General features: G+C 32.7%; 2 protein-coding genes across 8 annotated transcripts; both read right to left on the reverse strand.

The window, feature by feature from the left end:
• Nucleotides 1-3,678: 3,678 nt before the first annotated feature.
• Nucleotides 3,679-6,092, reverse strand: LOC105171703 (CASP-like protein 5B3). Of its 7 annotated transcripts, none has more exons than XM_011092902.3 (4): nt 5,690-6,092; nt 5,275-5,420; nt 4,138-4,270; nt 3,679-4,030 (listed from the first exon to the last, which is right to left on the reverse strand). In XM_011092902.3, the coding sequence occupies exons 2-4, from the start codon at nt 5,403-5,405 to the stop codon at nt 3,836-3,838; spliced, it is 459 nt and encodes a 152-aa protein (XP_011091204.1). In that variant the 5' UTR covers nt 5,406-5,420; nt 5,690-6,092; the 3' UTR covers nt 3,679-3,835. The 7 variants fall into 7 exon arrangements, with proteins under 7 accessions (XP_011091204.1, XP_011091200.1, XP_088742297.1 ...); XM_011092898.3 differs by having other exon boundaries at nt 5,275-5,448; XM_088886171.1 differs by having other exon boundaries at nt 5,275-5,506.
• Nucleotides 6,093-7,656: 1,564 nt separating this feature from the next.
• On the reverse strand, nt 7,657-10,831 carry LOC105171702 (protein NLP6). The gene is made up of 5 exons (XM_011092897.3): nt 10,412-10,831; nt 9,804-10,309; nt 9,536-9,607; nt 8,378-9,266; nt 7,657-8,230 (listed from the first exon to the last, which is right to left on the reverse strand). The coding sequence occupies exons 1-5, from the start codon at nt 10,638-10,640 to the stop codon at nt 7,803-7,805; spliced, it is 2,124 nt and encodes a 707-aa protein (XP_011091199.2). The 5' UTR covers nt 10,641-10,831; the 3' UTR covers nt 7,657-7,802.
• Between the last annotated feature and the right edge of the window lie 249 nt (nt 10,832-11,080).

The following is an 11,080-nucleotide window of genomic DNA, read 5'->3' on the forward strand; positions in this document are numbered from 1 at the left end:
TAATAAAAAGTTAAATCATACAATTAAATTTTCCCTTGAAAGTAGCGACAAGAATTCATGCTTTGACATCATAATAATTTCAAATAAAAAGATAATTATAGAATAATATTTACTTTAGCAAAGTTTTTTTTTTTTTTTTAACCCTATAAAATAAATGAAACCATAAATTTAAGTGTTTTAGAGGAAGAATATTCCAATTACTTAACGTCTTTTCTTGCCAATCAATAGTCCCTTTCTGAAAATTGATTCCTGAGATATTTATATACATGAGATGGTTATGAAATTACAGTCCGTTTGGTTCAAGTAAGAAGAAATGAAAATTAAAAAAAAAAAAAGAGAAAGTGAAAAAGACAGAGGCAGGGAAAGAATTTAAGATATTTGGTAAATACTTTCTTTTGTTTGATATAAAAAAATAGATTGAGATGATTTTTTTTTTTAATTTTACTAAATAACTACTTCTCTTTGTTTTATATTAAAAAAGAAACAAGTTATATTAAGATAATTTTAGTATATAAAAGAACTTAAAAATCACATTAGTAAAAATATACATCAAACAAGAACAAAAATATTTTTCATTGATAAAAATATTGATCTATATAAGTAACAAGCATTTATTTTAAATTACTTAGTTTAAATAAAATAAAAATTACTATCAATGATTGGCGATGTAATAGTTTTCTCGACGATTTTATTATCTTTTCTAAAAAATTATGTTCGATATTATCAGTGGTAAGAAAAAAAGAATTAGAGAAAAATAATATATATGAAATAAATAAAAATAAAATATGTACTTTTTCGTCTTTTTGAACTTTAGATTTTCACTTTTTCGCTAAATTTTGAATGACAACGAAATTGGACACTCGAGCAGTTCCATATACATCCAGTTTTACTTTCTCCCAATTATTCTCCATAACTAAACACTAAACTTTTTCTTGTATATTTGTTTTTACTTTCATTTTTTTTATACATCCACTTTTTGGGAGAGCCGGCAAAAACTTCTACTTTTAAAAAAGTATTTTTTGTAGAAAAAGTTGAAAGTTGTAACAGAATCAAAAGTGGTAGTGTTTGTAAGAAAATAAAAAACAGACAAAAGCTAAATTGGATAGTGTTTGGGGAAAAATCACTTCTAAAATAACTAATTTAACAATACTTTCACTAAGTAATATAATTGTTGATTCATACACAATAATTAAACTTGCAAGAATGAAAAAATATTACTCTATTAATTAATTATAGCCATTTAATTTATATTTTTATGATAAGTGAATAATATAAATTAGACAAAATAGCGAATAAAATATAAAAATTATAAAATATTTAATATGTGAAAGCGTAATTTTGATTACTGTTAAATCATTTGAATTATTTAAAAATTTTAATATCAATTTTAAATATGAAAATTTTAAAATAAATAAAAACCCGTAAAATTGAATTAGGATTATTATAATAAGGGTAAAGTAGTAAAAATTAAAGTTGAATTTAATTACAGAAAAAGCTAAAGCAGCTAGAAGCACCCCCGAGGTGCTTTTAGCTTTTCACCTAAAAACGTTTTTTTTAACAGATTTAAAAGCATAAGTTGGCATTTCAAACATTTCAAAAATATTTTTTTAAAACCAGAAGCTGAAAATTACTTTTCTGAAACTCATGCAAGTACTCCCTTCATACAAATTTTAAATATATGTTAAATTGTGTAGCTCACAATGTTCATGAGGTGAAGAATAAGATGCTAAAGCAACGATGTTATGGTAATCTATATACCCTTAAGAATTTGTTCTTCCTGGTGACCCTTTTCATTTCTTGCAATATTATAAATCCTAACCTTTTTTTTTTTAATTTAATGATTTAAAAGAACCTATCTCTTTTCTTGATTTTAAAGATATTTAATTTCTTTCCCACAACAAAAGGCATATTCTTAGTGTGGTTCTATTGATAAGTCAGTTCCAAAAATTATAGGGTTAATTACATCAAAGCCCCCTTTTAAAAAAATATGATATTATACTTTTTTTTAAGAAAAAATTAAAATTATAGTTTTATCTCATTCGAGAACTCTCTGTTTCTAATTTTATCCATTTCGTTAAGACTTGGACGAAAAATATTGACTTCAGCAAGAAAATTACATAACCTTACAATGTTGTCCCCCATTTTACATTCCATATGATATATTGACAAAAACACCCTAGTACTTTTTTTGTACTTATAATGAGATAAATGCAATATATATACAAAAAAAAACTAGTCATTTTGTCAATAACTTAAACAAAATGTAGTGCGATGCATAAAAATAGAAATTCATATATTTATTTTATTGATGTGCAAATTCAGGACTTTGCGGAAAAAGAATATGATTTCATATTCTCAAAGGATCTAATAAAATAACCTAAATTTATATTATATGTTTTGTGGAATTCAGATATGAACTAAAGTATATCGTGGCTGTCCATATTCGGCCGATTCCGAGAACCACTACATAGAATTCCATTATAGCATATATAATGAGATTTATTGACAAAAATGATATAACAGTGGAACTAGTGGCCATTACAGCCTCACTTTTTGTAATTTAGTCCCACACCTCATTTTTCCTTTTTGTATATATAAATATATATTTAAGATTATAATTACATGATTACATCTAAATTTATTAATAAACGAGTATTATCCTATTCAGATTCATACCCAAAAAAATCCATTATCTTTTATTTTTGTACCATGCCCTTACCCGACCATTTGAATAGGGTACGGGGTAGAGTATGATCTTATACCCGTTGAATAGCGTGCGGTTATGGGTACAAAATATTTCATTTTAGGTATGGGTAGGATTTTATTTACCCATTTACATGCCTATAAATCACACCAATTGAAGTTGTAACTGAAACTCACATAAAGTGAAATAAATACCCACATATTTGGAGGAACTAAAAAACCATGATATCGAACTTGTTCATAGAACCTTAGTATTAATCACTAAATTAATTGAATACATTTATTCACTCTTATTAATTACTTTTTACATTATATCCGCAATATAATATGATAAAAACTAATTAAAAAATACAAGTATCGAAAATGGTTTCTAGCATTGCCTCCATTACCTGGTGGAATTGACTTGAAAATGCGTTGTTGGAATGATTGCAGGCTTCTTTATTATCCTTTCTGCTTGTGTTTTACTTTCCTTCATCATAATGGTTAAAAATGTTGACTTGTATATGCAGCATTGATCTTATTAAAGGAGTGGAGGAAGTGATGATTTCTATGAGACATTCTTGCTTTGGAGTTTGGAGTGAAGGTTTTAACACAGCCAATGAAATGCCAGAAGAACAACTACAATTAAGCTTTTCCCAATGGAACATTCTTCTGTTTATGCCTACTGGTGCAAGACAACCAAACTTTGTGACAAGAAAATACTAAGAATTACGAATATGATCATGCTTTTCCAAGGGAACCTTCTTGTTTTATGCCTACCGGTGTACCGCAGCTAAGTTTGGTGCAGCGCAACTAAGTTTGTAGCGACAGTAATCTGAAATCTTTTCTTCAAATCTTTCGATCAATCCAAATAAGGTGTAACTGCTTCTTACATGCTGATACGAAAACTTTCATATTTAATCTATTCCTAAAGATTTTGAAGGGTCGCGTAGGAAACATAGGAAACATAAGTTTCTGTTCGATTGTTACTACGCGTTAGTGCAAAAACAAGATTTCTGGTGATTCAACTGTTGGTGTCATTTGTTTCCTTATCTCTTCTTTCTATACAATTTTCGATTCAGTATTTTAGAAGTTACAAACATTGTAAGAAAATACAACTTTGGTATACATAATCGAGCAATCATTGAAAAATCTAACCTGCTGCAAGAAGCCAAAACATGATCAGGGACGAAATAGCTATAGTTATCCAACTTAAGAAAGCCAGTGCAATGGCCATCTCGTATTTTATGCATTCTTCTCCCAGACTGCAGCCTCCCAAGTCTCCAAAGTAGAGCACCGTTATGCCAGCTGAAGAAGCAGCCGCTGCAAGGGATAATGTTGCTGTGACCTGCCAAGGTGGTCGATTGAGAAAGGAAATGCAGTAAAGAGATTTGTTCTGATAGCTTTCTTTTGAGTATTAAGAGCCTGGAATTTTAAGCAGATCTATGTACTAACCCAATCTCCTACCACAAAGAGGCTGACTAGCACAGGATTGTGCAAAACCTTCTTTGTCAATAATGCGTAGGCATCCATGAAAGCCAGCCCGAAACTCCAGATGACTTGCAAACCCATTGAAGCAATCAAGAAGCTGAGAAAATGACTTGGTGTGAGGTTAATATGATGTTTCATGGTAGGTTGAACGGTACATGACATGGATTGCATTTGATACGAGACCAGCATAAGAATAAGGCAAGGTTTTAAGCGATATCCCTGTTGATTTCTTATACAAATGGAAGACGAACAGTTACCACGAATGCAGAAGAAATTCTAAGATACAGTTCGAATGTGCAAGACTCAAAGAGCTGTCTAATGAAGTAAAGATTTCCAAGCTGGCATTGCAACCAAAAGCGACCAACTTTCTACTCTAGAACTGCAGCGTTAGAAAGAATATCATTTTGAAAGTCGCTCCATTTCCAATGTGCATACAATTCAACATGTTTTTAGTAGCACTTTTTACAATGGCATCCATGGCAAATATGCATAAAAGAATCACGAGCAATAAGACCAGGTATAAGATTGATGATTTCTAGCTTTCAATTCTTGGTTACATTTTCAGATTTTTTTGCTCACTAACAAAATGCTTACTGGGCTTCCCGTTATCTTAACTACTAAACTTTCTCATACATATGTCAGAGTTTTTACAAAAATGTTTCTTGAATTCATTACATCAATGTACCTCAAACCCTCTATTCAATTTCACAATGTAAGAAAGCTCTACAGAAGACACAGATATCTGAGAGTAGAACCAAGGGGGGATGTGTACATCCATATACCATTAGCATCTTTAAACTTTCACAAGCTAAATTTTAGGAGATTACTGACAGGAACCGAAATCTTTTGATGGACTGGGCGCCTGAACCCCACCCCATGTAATCCACCGGTGATCGGTGCATTTAGGTGAGTTGCGGTCACTCAGTGTAGAGGGTTCCCCTCAAAGTATTAATGTGAATCTACAGAGTCAACAAGTTAAAGATCTGTAAGGCTGACTTAATCACATTTTACCCAGACTACTCTACTGACCAATTCTTTCACACACACAGTAGCAACCAATTCTCTAAAAGATTTTGAAATACCAATAATTGTATGAAATACCAGAAAGCTGTATAACTGAAGAAGGTTTTGGTAGTGGCCATTGAAGCAATTGAACCAGCTGCAAACAAGCACTGAGCCATCCTTAGAACCAGTCCAGTCCAAGTACCAGGAGCCCCAGCAAAATTCTTCATTATATCTCTTTAAAACTGGAAAAATTCAGAATCATCCATCTGTCTGTCATCAGTCAAACATTTCCTCAGTTTCACTCACACACACATTGCATTCCATCATTCTTGAACCAGAAAAAGAAACATTTAGCATAAAACAGAACAAGAAAATTCTTGACCGGAAAAAAAGAAGGAAAAAGCAGCTACATTCAGATTCGTGATGGTTTTGATAGGTTACCACGCATCAAAAATCAAGAAAAACGAAAAAAGTCCACAACTTTATCATCAAAATGCAACCTTTTCCTTACATAGTAGAAGCCATTTTTCTGAAGAAGAGAAAAGCCCAGAAGTTGATAGCCGAAGCATTGATGAAAGATTGCTTCCAAGTTGCAAGAAAATGATGAAGGGTAGGGCAGCGAAGGACACGTGTAGAAGATTAAGAATGTCTAAACAATTAACTGGTACATAATTCTTGATTTTTATTGTTTAATGTTGTTGAAGATGACACCAGCCCAGCAACCTGATTTTACAATTATTACTTCCTTCAACCTAACATTAATTGTCAAACAAACAGCCTCAGCAGAATGGCAGAAGCTGAAACGTCAAGAATTTAGTATACAAGCATTGCCGGGATCGCCGTGGCGCTGTCCGCCACTTTTTGTGAAGAAATTTCTCTCAGTGGAACTCTTTTTTTTTGTTTGGGGATCATCGCTAAGAAAAATTGTTAGTAATTGAATTTACTTCTGACAAATATGGAAAAGAAATTCATTAAATAAGAGACAGATTAAAAAGAAACATGAAATTTCAGTTAGTCGTATGATTAATAATAATAAAAAGACCATATTACCTCTTCTCTTTATGCATTTTGGAAGTGTTTGTGGGACTTTTTTAAAAGCGCTTTTCAATTTTTGAGTTTTTGAAAAATATGTTTGAAGTGTTTAAAATGTCAGTTTTTACTTTCTAAATTACTATAAAAAGCATTTTTAAATCAAAAATTATTTTGATTTTTTTTTGTAATTAAATTCAACTTTCTTTACTATACCCTTAATATAAAAGTCTAATTATGATTTTATCCTTTTAATTTATTTTTAAAATTGTTCATCTAAAATTGATATCAAAATTTTCAAATAATTTGAATAAATTGTTACTAACAGAATTTATAAGTTCACATATTTAATAATTTAAAATTTTATATATTATTTTTTATATTAATGGATAATGTTCCTATATCATAGAAAAATATAATTAAATTGCTATGATTAATTAAAAAGTATATTTTTTGGCAATCATGCAAGGTTATTTATTGTGCATAAATTAATGAACAACTATATTATACAATGAAAACATCATTGAATGAAACATTTAATTTTGCATTAGTATTCAATATTTAATAATATAAATCACAAATATTTAAAAAATTTAAATATGAGATATACTAATTACAATAAAATGTATTATTTTTTGGGAAAGAATATTATTATTAATTATCAAAAGACAAGTGTAAATATTAAACAAATATAGTTGTTTTTTTTAATGCATATGGACAAAATGGTCTTTAACTAATTAAATTTATTTTAGAAGTGATTTTTTTGCAAATAATAGCTAATTTAACTTTTATCTATTTTTTTTTTGCAAATACTATTCACTTTTAATTATGTTATAATTTTTAATTTTCTCTATTAGAATCACTCTTTTATATGTAGAAGTTTTTGCAAACACTCCATTTATAAAACTTCTAATTTTCTTTTTGTTTTTTTCTTTTGTATTTTCTTTTTCTTACCACTTTCTTTCTTTTTTCCCTTTTCAACTTCTTCTCTGCAGTTGAATGCCGAGTTCCAATTAAATTTTCTGTTTCAATTTCTATTAATATTGACATCATTTTTGTATGCATAATATGTATATATGTATATATATATATAATAAAAGCAATGAACTATTATTTTTTAAATAGATCGACTACAATTATTAATATCAGATATTTATATCTAACAACAGCCACCAACTATGACAATTATAAACTAATAATCAGTATAAGATAACTATATCTAATTAACAACTATTATTAAAGTAAAACAATACCTACCATTAAAGTAGAATAATCTCCCACACGTTCGTAGGGTTCGAATCTATAACTTTAAAGTTATGGAGCATTATTTTCATTAATTAAATTAAATTTTATTGACAACATGTATATATTCAATGTAATAAAAAAATACAATAATATTTAAAATAGAAATCAAGAATGCTACCAACCCACCCATCCAACCACCACGACTACCAATTCAATGCACCATGTATTTATCAAAGCAGAATTCATGTGCACAAACACAGTATAGCATTGAACAACAACTGTGTTAAAGAAACACATGACTCAACCTTAGAACAGCCAAGATTGTAATACAAGTGATAAACAACTAGGAACTATATTGATTGAACCAACATCTTGACTGCATTACTGCCTGACGACGCCAATGTCTCCATACAGAACTGCAAATCATCGTCGCATGCTAATAAAATCCACTTCCCTTCTCCATCCAAATACTTCATTCTGAAACTTGTCACATTCAACTTCAACCTCCTAGCCACTTCTTCCTCAAGCTTTTCCATCCCTGATGAAAATGGCAACTTAAACTTCATGGTATCGCCTTCAAAATCTGCCTCTACGATAACAAAACCGGAGTCTGAAGGTGGATGAGAATCGGACATGGAAAACTGTCCTTTACGACCAGGGGAACTTTTGTTTGCCACCCTTGTCAGAAAGAGTGAGGGATTAACCTTGTTTTTCTCATTAGATGGCCACCTTGTAATATTATGGTCTCTGCATGCACGCTTCAACGTCGATCTGCTGACTGCAGTAAACAACATAAACAACATATTCTCGTCAATAAGAACGACAAACAACCATCAAGAGATCAAAACGTTTAATGTGATGAAACCATGCAAGTTATAAGCATTTTCTTGGAAATTTACACATTGCAAGAAATCTCACTACTGACCACCAAGTCCTTTTTCAGCATCTTTGAGAGATTTCCCAAAATACGGTCGCAGATCCTCATAACAGATACAAAAATTTGTTCTTTCCCGTTCTCTCTTGGATGGCCTTAATGTAGTAGCTCTTTTCGATTTTTCTGCAGCCATACTGTTCTGCTCCACACTGCAATCCATAACATCACATCCGAAGTTGAGATGATCAAATACTGAACGTAACTTCGACATATCCTCTCCATAATGCAAGGTTTCAAATTTCAGCGGATATGGAACGGAGTGGCCTAGTTTAAAAGAGTCAAATCCATTATCTTTACAAAATTCTATGGCCTTAACAGATAATTCCTCGCCAAGTAATTGTCCTGTTGCAACCTTAAAACTGTTAAGTTGCCGCTCCATTATTGTCAGAAGGAAGGGTAGAAAAGACCAAGAATACCCTCCATCACTACTTCCAGGAAGGAGAAAGAACTCAAGTACATAAATATCATCTCCAGTTAAACTACTTTGCAGACATATTGCGAAAGAAACTGTTAACCTTGCTGATCGAGCATAATGAACCAGGGGATACTCAGTTATGCTGAAATTGGAAACACTCGGGCAAAAGAATGATTCACAGGTTGCTAAAATTCTCCCAACAATTCCCTTTCCTACAATTAGGCTATGGAGCTTACAGGCCTTCAAGAAGTGTGTCGTGGGGGAATTATAGTCGTCTTCATAGTCCACAAACACTTTGAATATAGCTCGTTCCATCAAGATTGTTCCCGAGTTGGGAGTATTGTCGACTTCAAGAGAATTCATGCTAGTGATCCAGGCTTGTGCCAGATGTAGTTGTGCTGATCTTTTCAACACTTCAAACATTTGCTTGATTTCATTCAGTACGAGTTGCTGACCTCCGCGATCCTGTAAGTTGGAAACAATATAGAAGAGCTTAAGCAATTTCGTGCAACTTTAAGCAGAAAACTAACTATCGGACTCGAATGATTCAGAAACACAATACGGAGGAGACATTTTTTTCCTGGTTCATACAACCTAATTCCTGGTAGGTGATAAAGTTGTTTCAGTGACATTTAGCTCAGATGAGATGGATTATTATTCACAAGCAAGTGAAAAATATCGGAAAGCTACTTAATGTCTTCTTGAGATTGTTCGACGGATGCCATTGTGCATACCTTTTCATTCTGCAGGAGACTGGCCTCCAAACATGGCTGGTTGATGTTAAGAGTCCATCTTATATCTGCAGTCTGCAAGAAAACAAAAGAATTTGATAGCAAAAACAGCAGGGTTAGCACGAGGAAACATCAACTTTCATATACATATAGACAACAAAAGTAAAATATGCGAATGAGAAATGGTAAAAGAAGCCTCTAAGGAGTCTGAATGGGGAGAAACTCATAAGAAGGTTAAAAAACAAAGCTGTACGGAGTTGGTAAGAAAAACCTTTAGCCCTTCCTCAACTTCATTGACAATGTTGATGTATTCCGCAGAAAAAACCACAAATTCCAGGACCCCAACACAGTCCTGTCCGAGCAGGTCAAACACGGGCAAAGCCATGTATCCCTTGATGCCACAGCTCAAAGCTTGATTCCTCAACGGATACTCTTTCGTAGAGTACAACCTCAAATCAGGGCTAGATTCAGGCAGCCCACTTTGGAAGACTCGTCCAGGGGGACCAAGCTCTGCTTCATTAGCTTCACCGTCCACTAAATAATCATGGCTCGAGCAATGCTTCCTATACCAACAGAACCCTTTACAAAGCCAATCAACAGCAAAAGGTTGGCCTGAAGTTGTTAGGAAACATCGGCCACCAGCAGTTTTAGGCGCCCAAAATTGCACGAGACAATAGTCGATGTAGCATTCAATTATTCGTTGAAGCGAACATTTGATCTTCTCTTTGATAAATGTCCCATGATTAGTCAGAGTAGAAGGGATACTCTTTGGATAACCTTGATTGATCAATCATGAAATACAAACCGATGAGCCTATGTTTATATGTTGTATGAGTCAGAAAAACAAGCTGGGAGATGAAGACAACACAGATGGCTTACAAGTGGATGAAATCGTTTGAGGGCCTTCCAATTCTTCCTGCTCCGGGCTCCAAAAGATCCATCGAAACATATGATGCTTCCGTCCCCACATTGACCAACATAGCTTAGTCTCCAGGTGTTCAGCAAAAGCAGAAATTGAATATTTTTCCTGACAGTTCTCCAATTCCCCTGGAACTATAGAGTAAATCTCTTCAGCTGCCATCATTGCTGAAAGAAACTCTGTGATCATCAACTGCCTCCGGAGTTTTTTTAATCAGCAACAAACCTGAAATTTCCTGATTGCAAAAAGAAAACAGAGATCCTGGCGGATCTTAGAGCTCAAGGACTCCAAGAGCTGTTCTTCATTATTATGCATTGGTGACTATGAGGTAGCTTTTCATATATTTCTTGAGTGGTGATCAACACACAGTAACTGAGAGTGACCTCTTATGTACTGTCGTTATATTCAAATTGTGGCAACAATTATCGCCGTCTGAGTTCATTGTATTGGAGTGCATCAGGGCAGTTTTGTCGGTAAGTGCATGCTGAAGTCAATTAACTGCCCTTAAAAGTGTGTACTGTCACTAACAATTTTCTGCCACTGAAGAGCTGTGGTTTGATTTGTATTGCAGAATTTCCAGCCAGGGCTTGATGTAAGAATGTAAAGTTTGATTCTTCAATCGTCTATTT

The sequence above is a fragment of the Sesamum indicum genome, linkage group LG10 (assembly GCF_026168435.1).
Source record: "Sesamum indicum cultivar Baizhima isolate 11 linkage group LG10, ASM2616843v1, whole genome shotgun sequence".
Taxonomy (NCBI): domain Eukaryota; kingdom Viridiplantae; phylum Streptophyta; class Magnoliopsida; order Lamiales; family Pedaliaceae; genus Sesamum; species Sesamum indicum.

Bases quoted from the DNA above. Each gene is read 5' to 3' on its own strand.
- LOC105171703 (XM_011092902.3), bottom strand. From the start codon at position 5,405: ATGAAGAATTTTGCTGGGGCTCCTGGTACTTGGACTGGACTGGTTCTA. The intron at 4,271-5,274 runs GTATTTCATACA...TCATTTTCTCAG, and splicing joins TTCAGTTATACAGCTTTCTG to CTTCTTGATTGCTTCAATGG. The intron at 4,031-4,137 runs GTTAGTACATAG...CCACCTTGGCAG, and splicing joins TCTTTGTGGTAGGAGATTGG to GTCACAGCAACATTATCCCT.
- LOC105171702 (XM_011092897.3), bottom strand. From the start codon at position 10,640: ATGATCACAGAGTTTCTTTCAGCAATGATGGCAGCTGAAGAGATTTAC. The intron at 9,608-9,803 runs GTTTTTCTTACC...GTTTTCTTGCAG, and splicing joins AAGTTGAGGAAGGGCTAAAG to ACTGCAGATATAAGATGGAC. The intron at 9,267-9,535 runs GTATGCACAATG...TCCAACTTACAG, and splicing joins GTCTCCTGCAGAATGAAAAG to GATCGCGGAGGTCAGCAACT.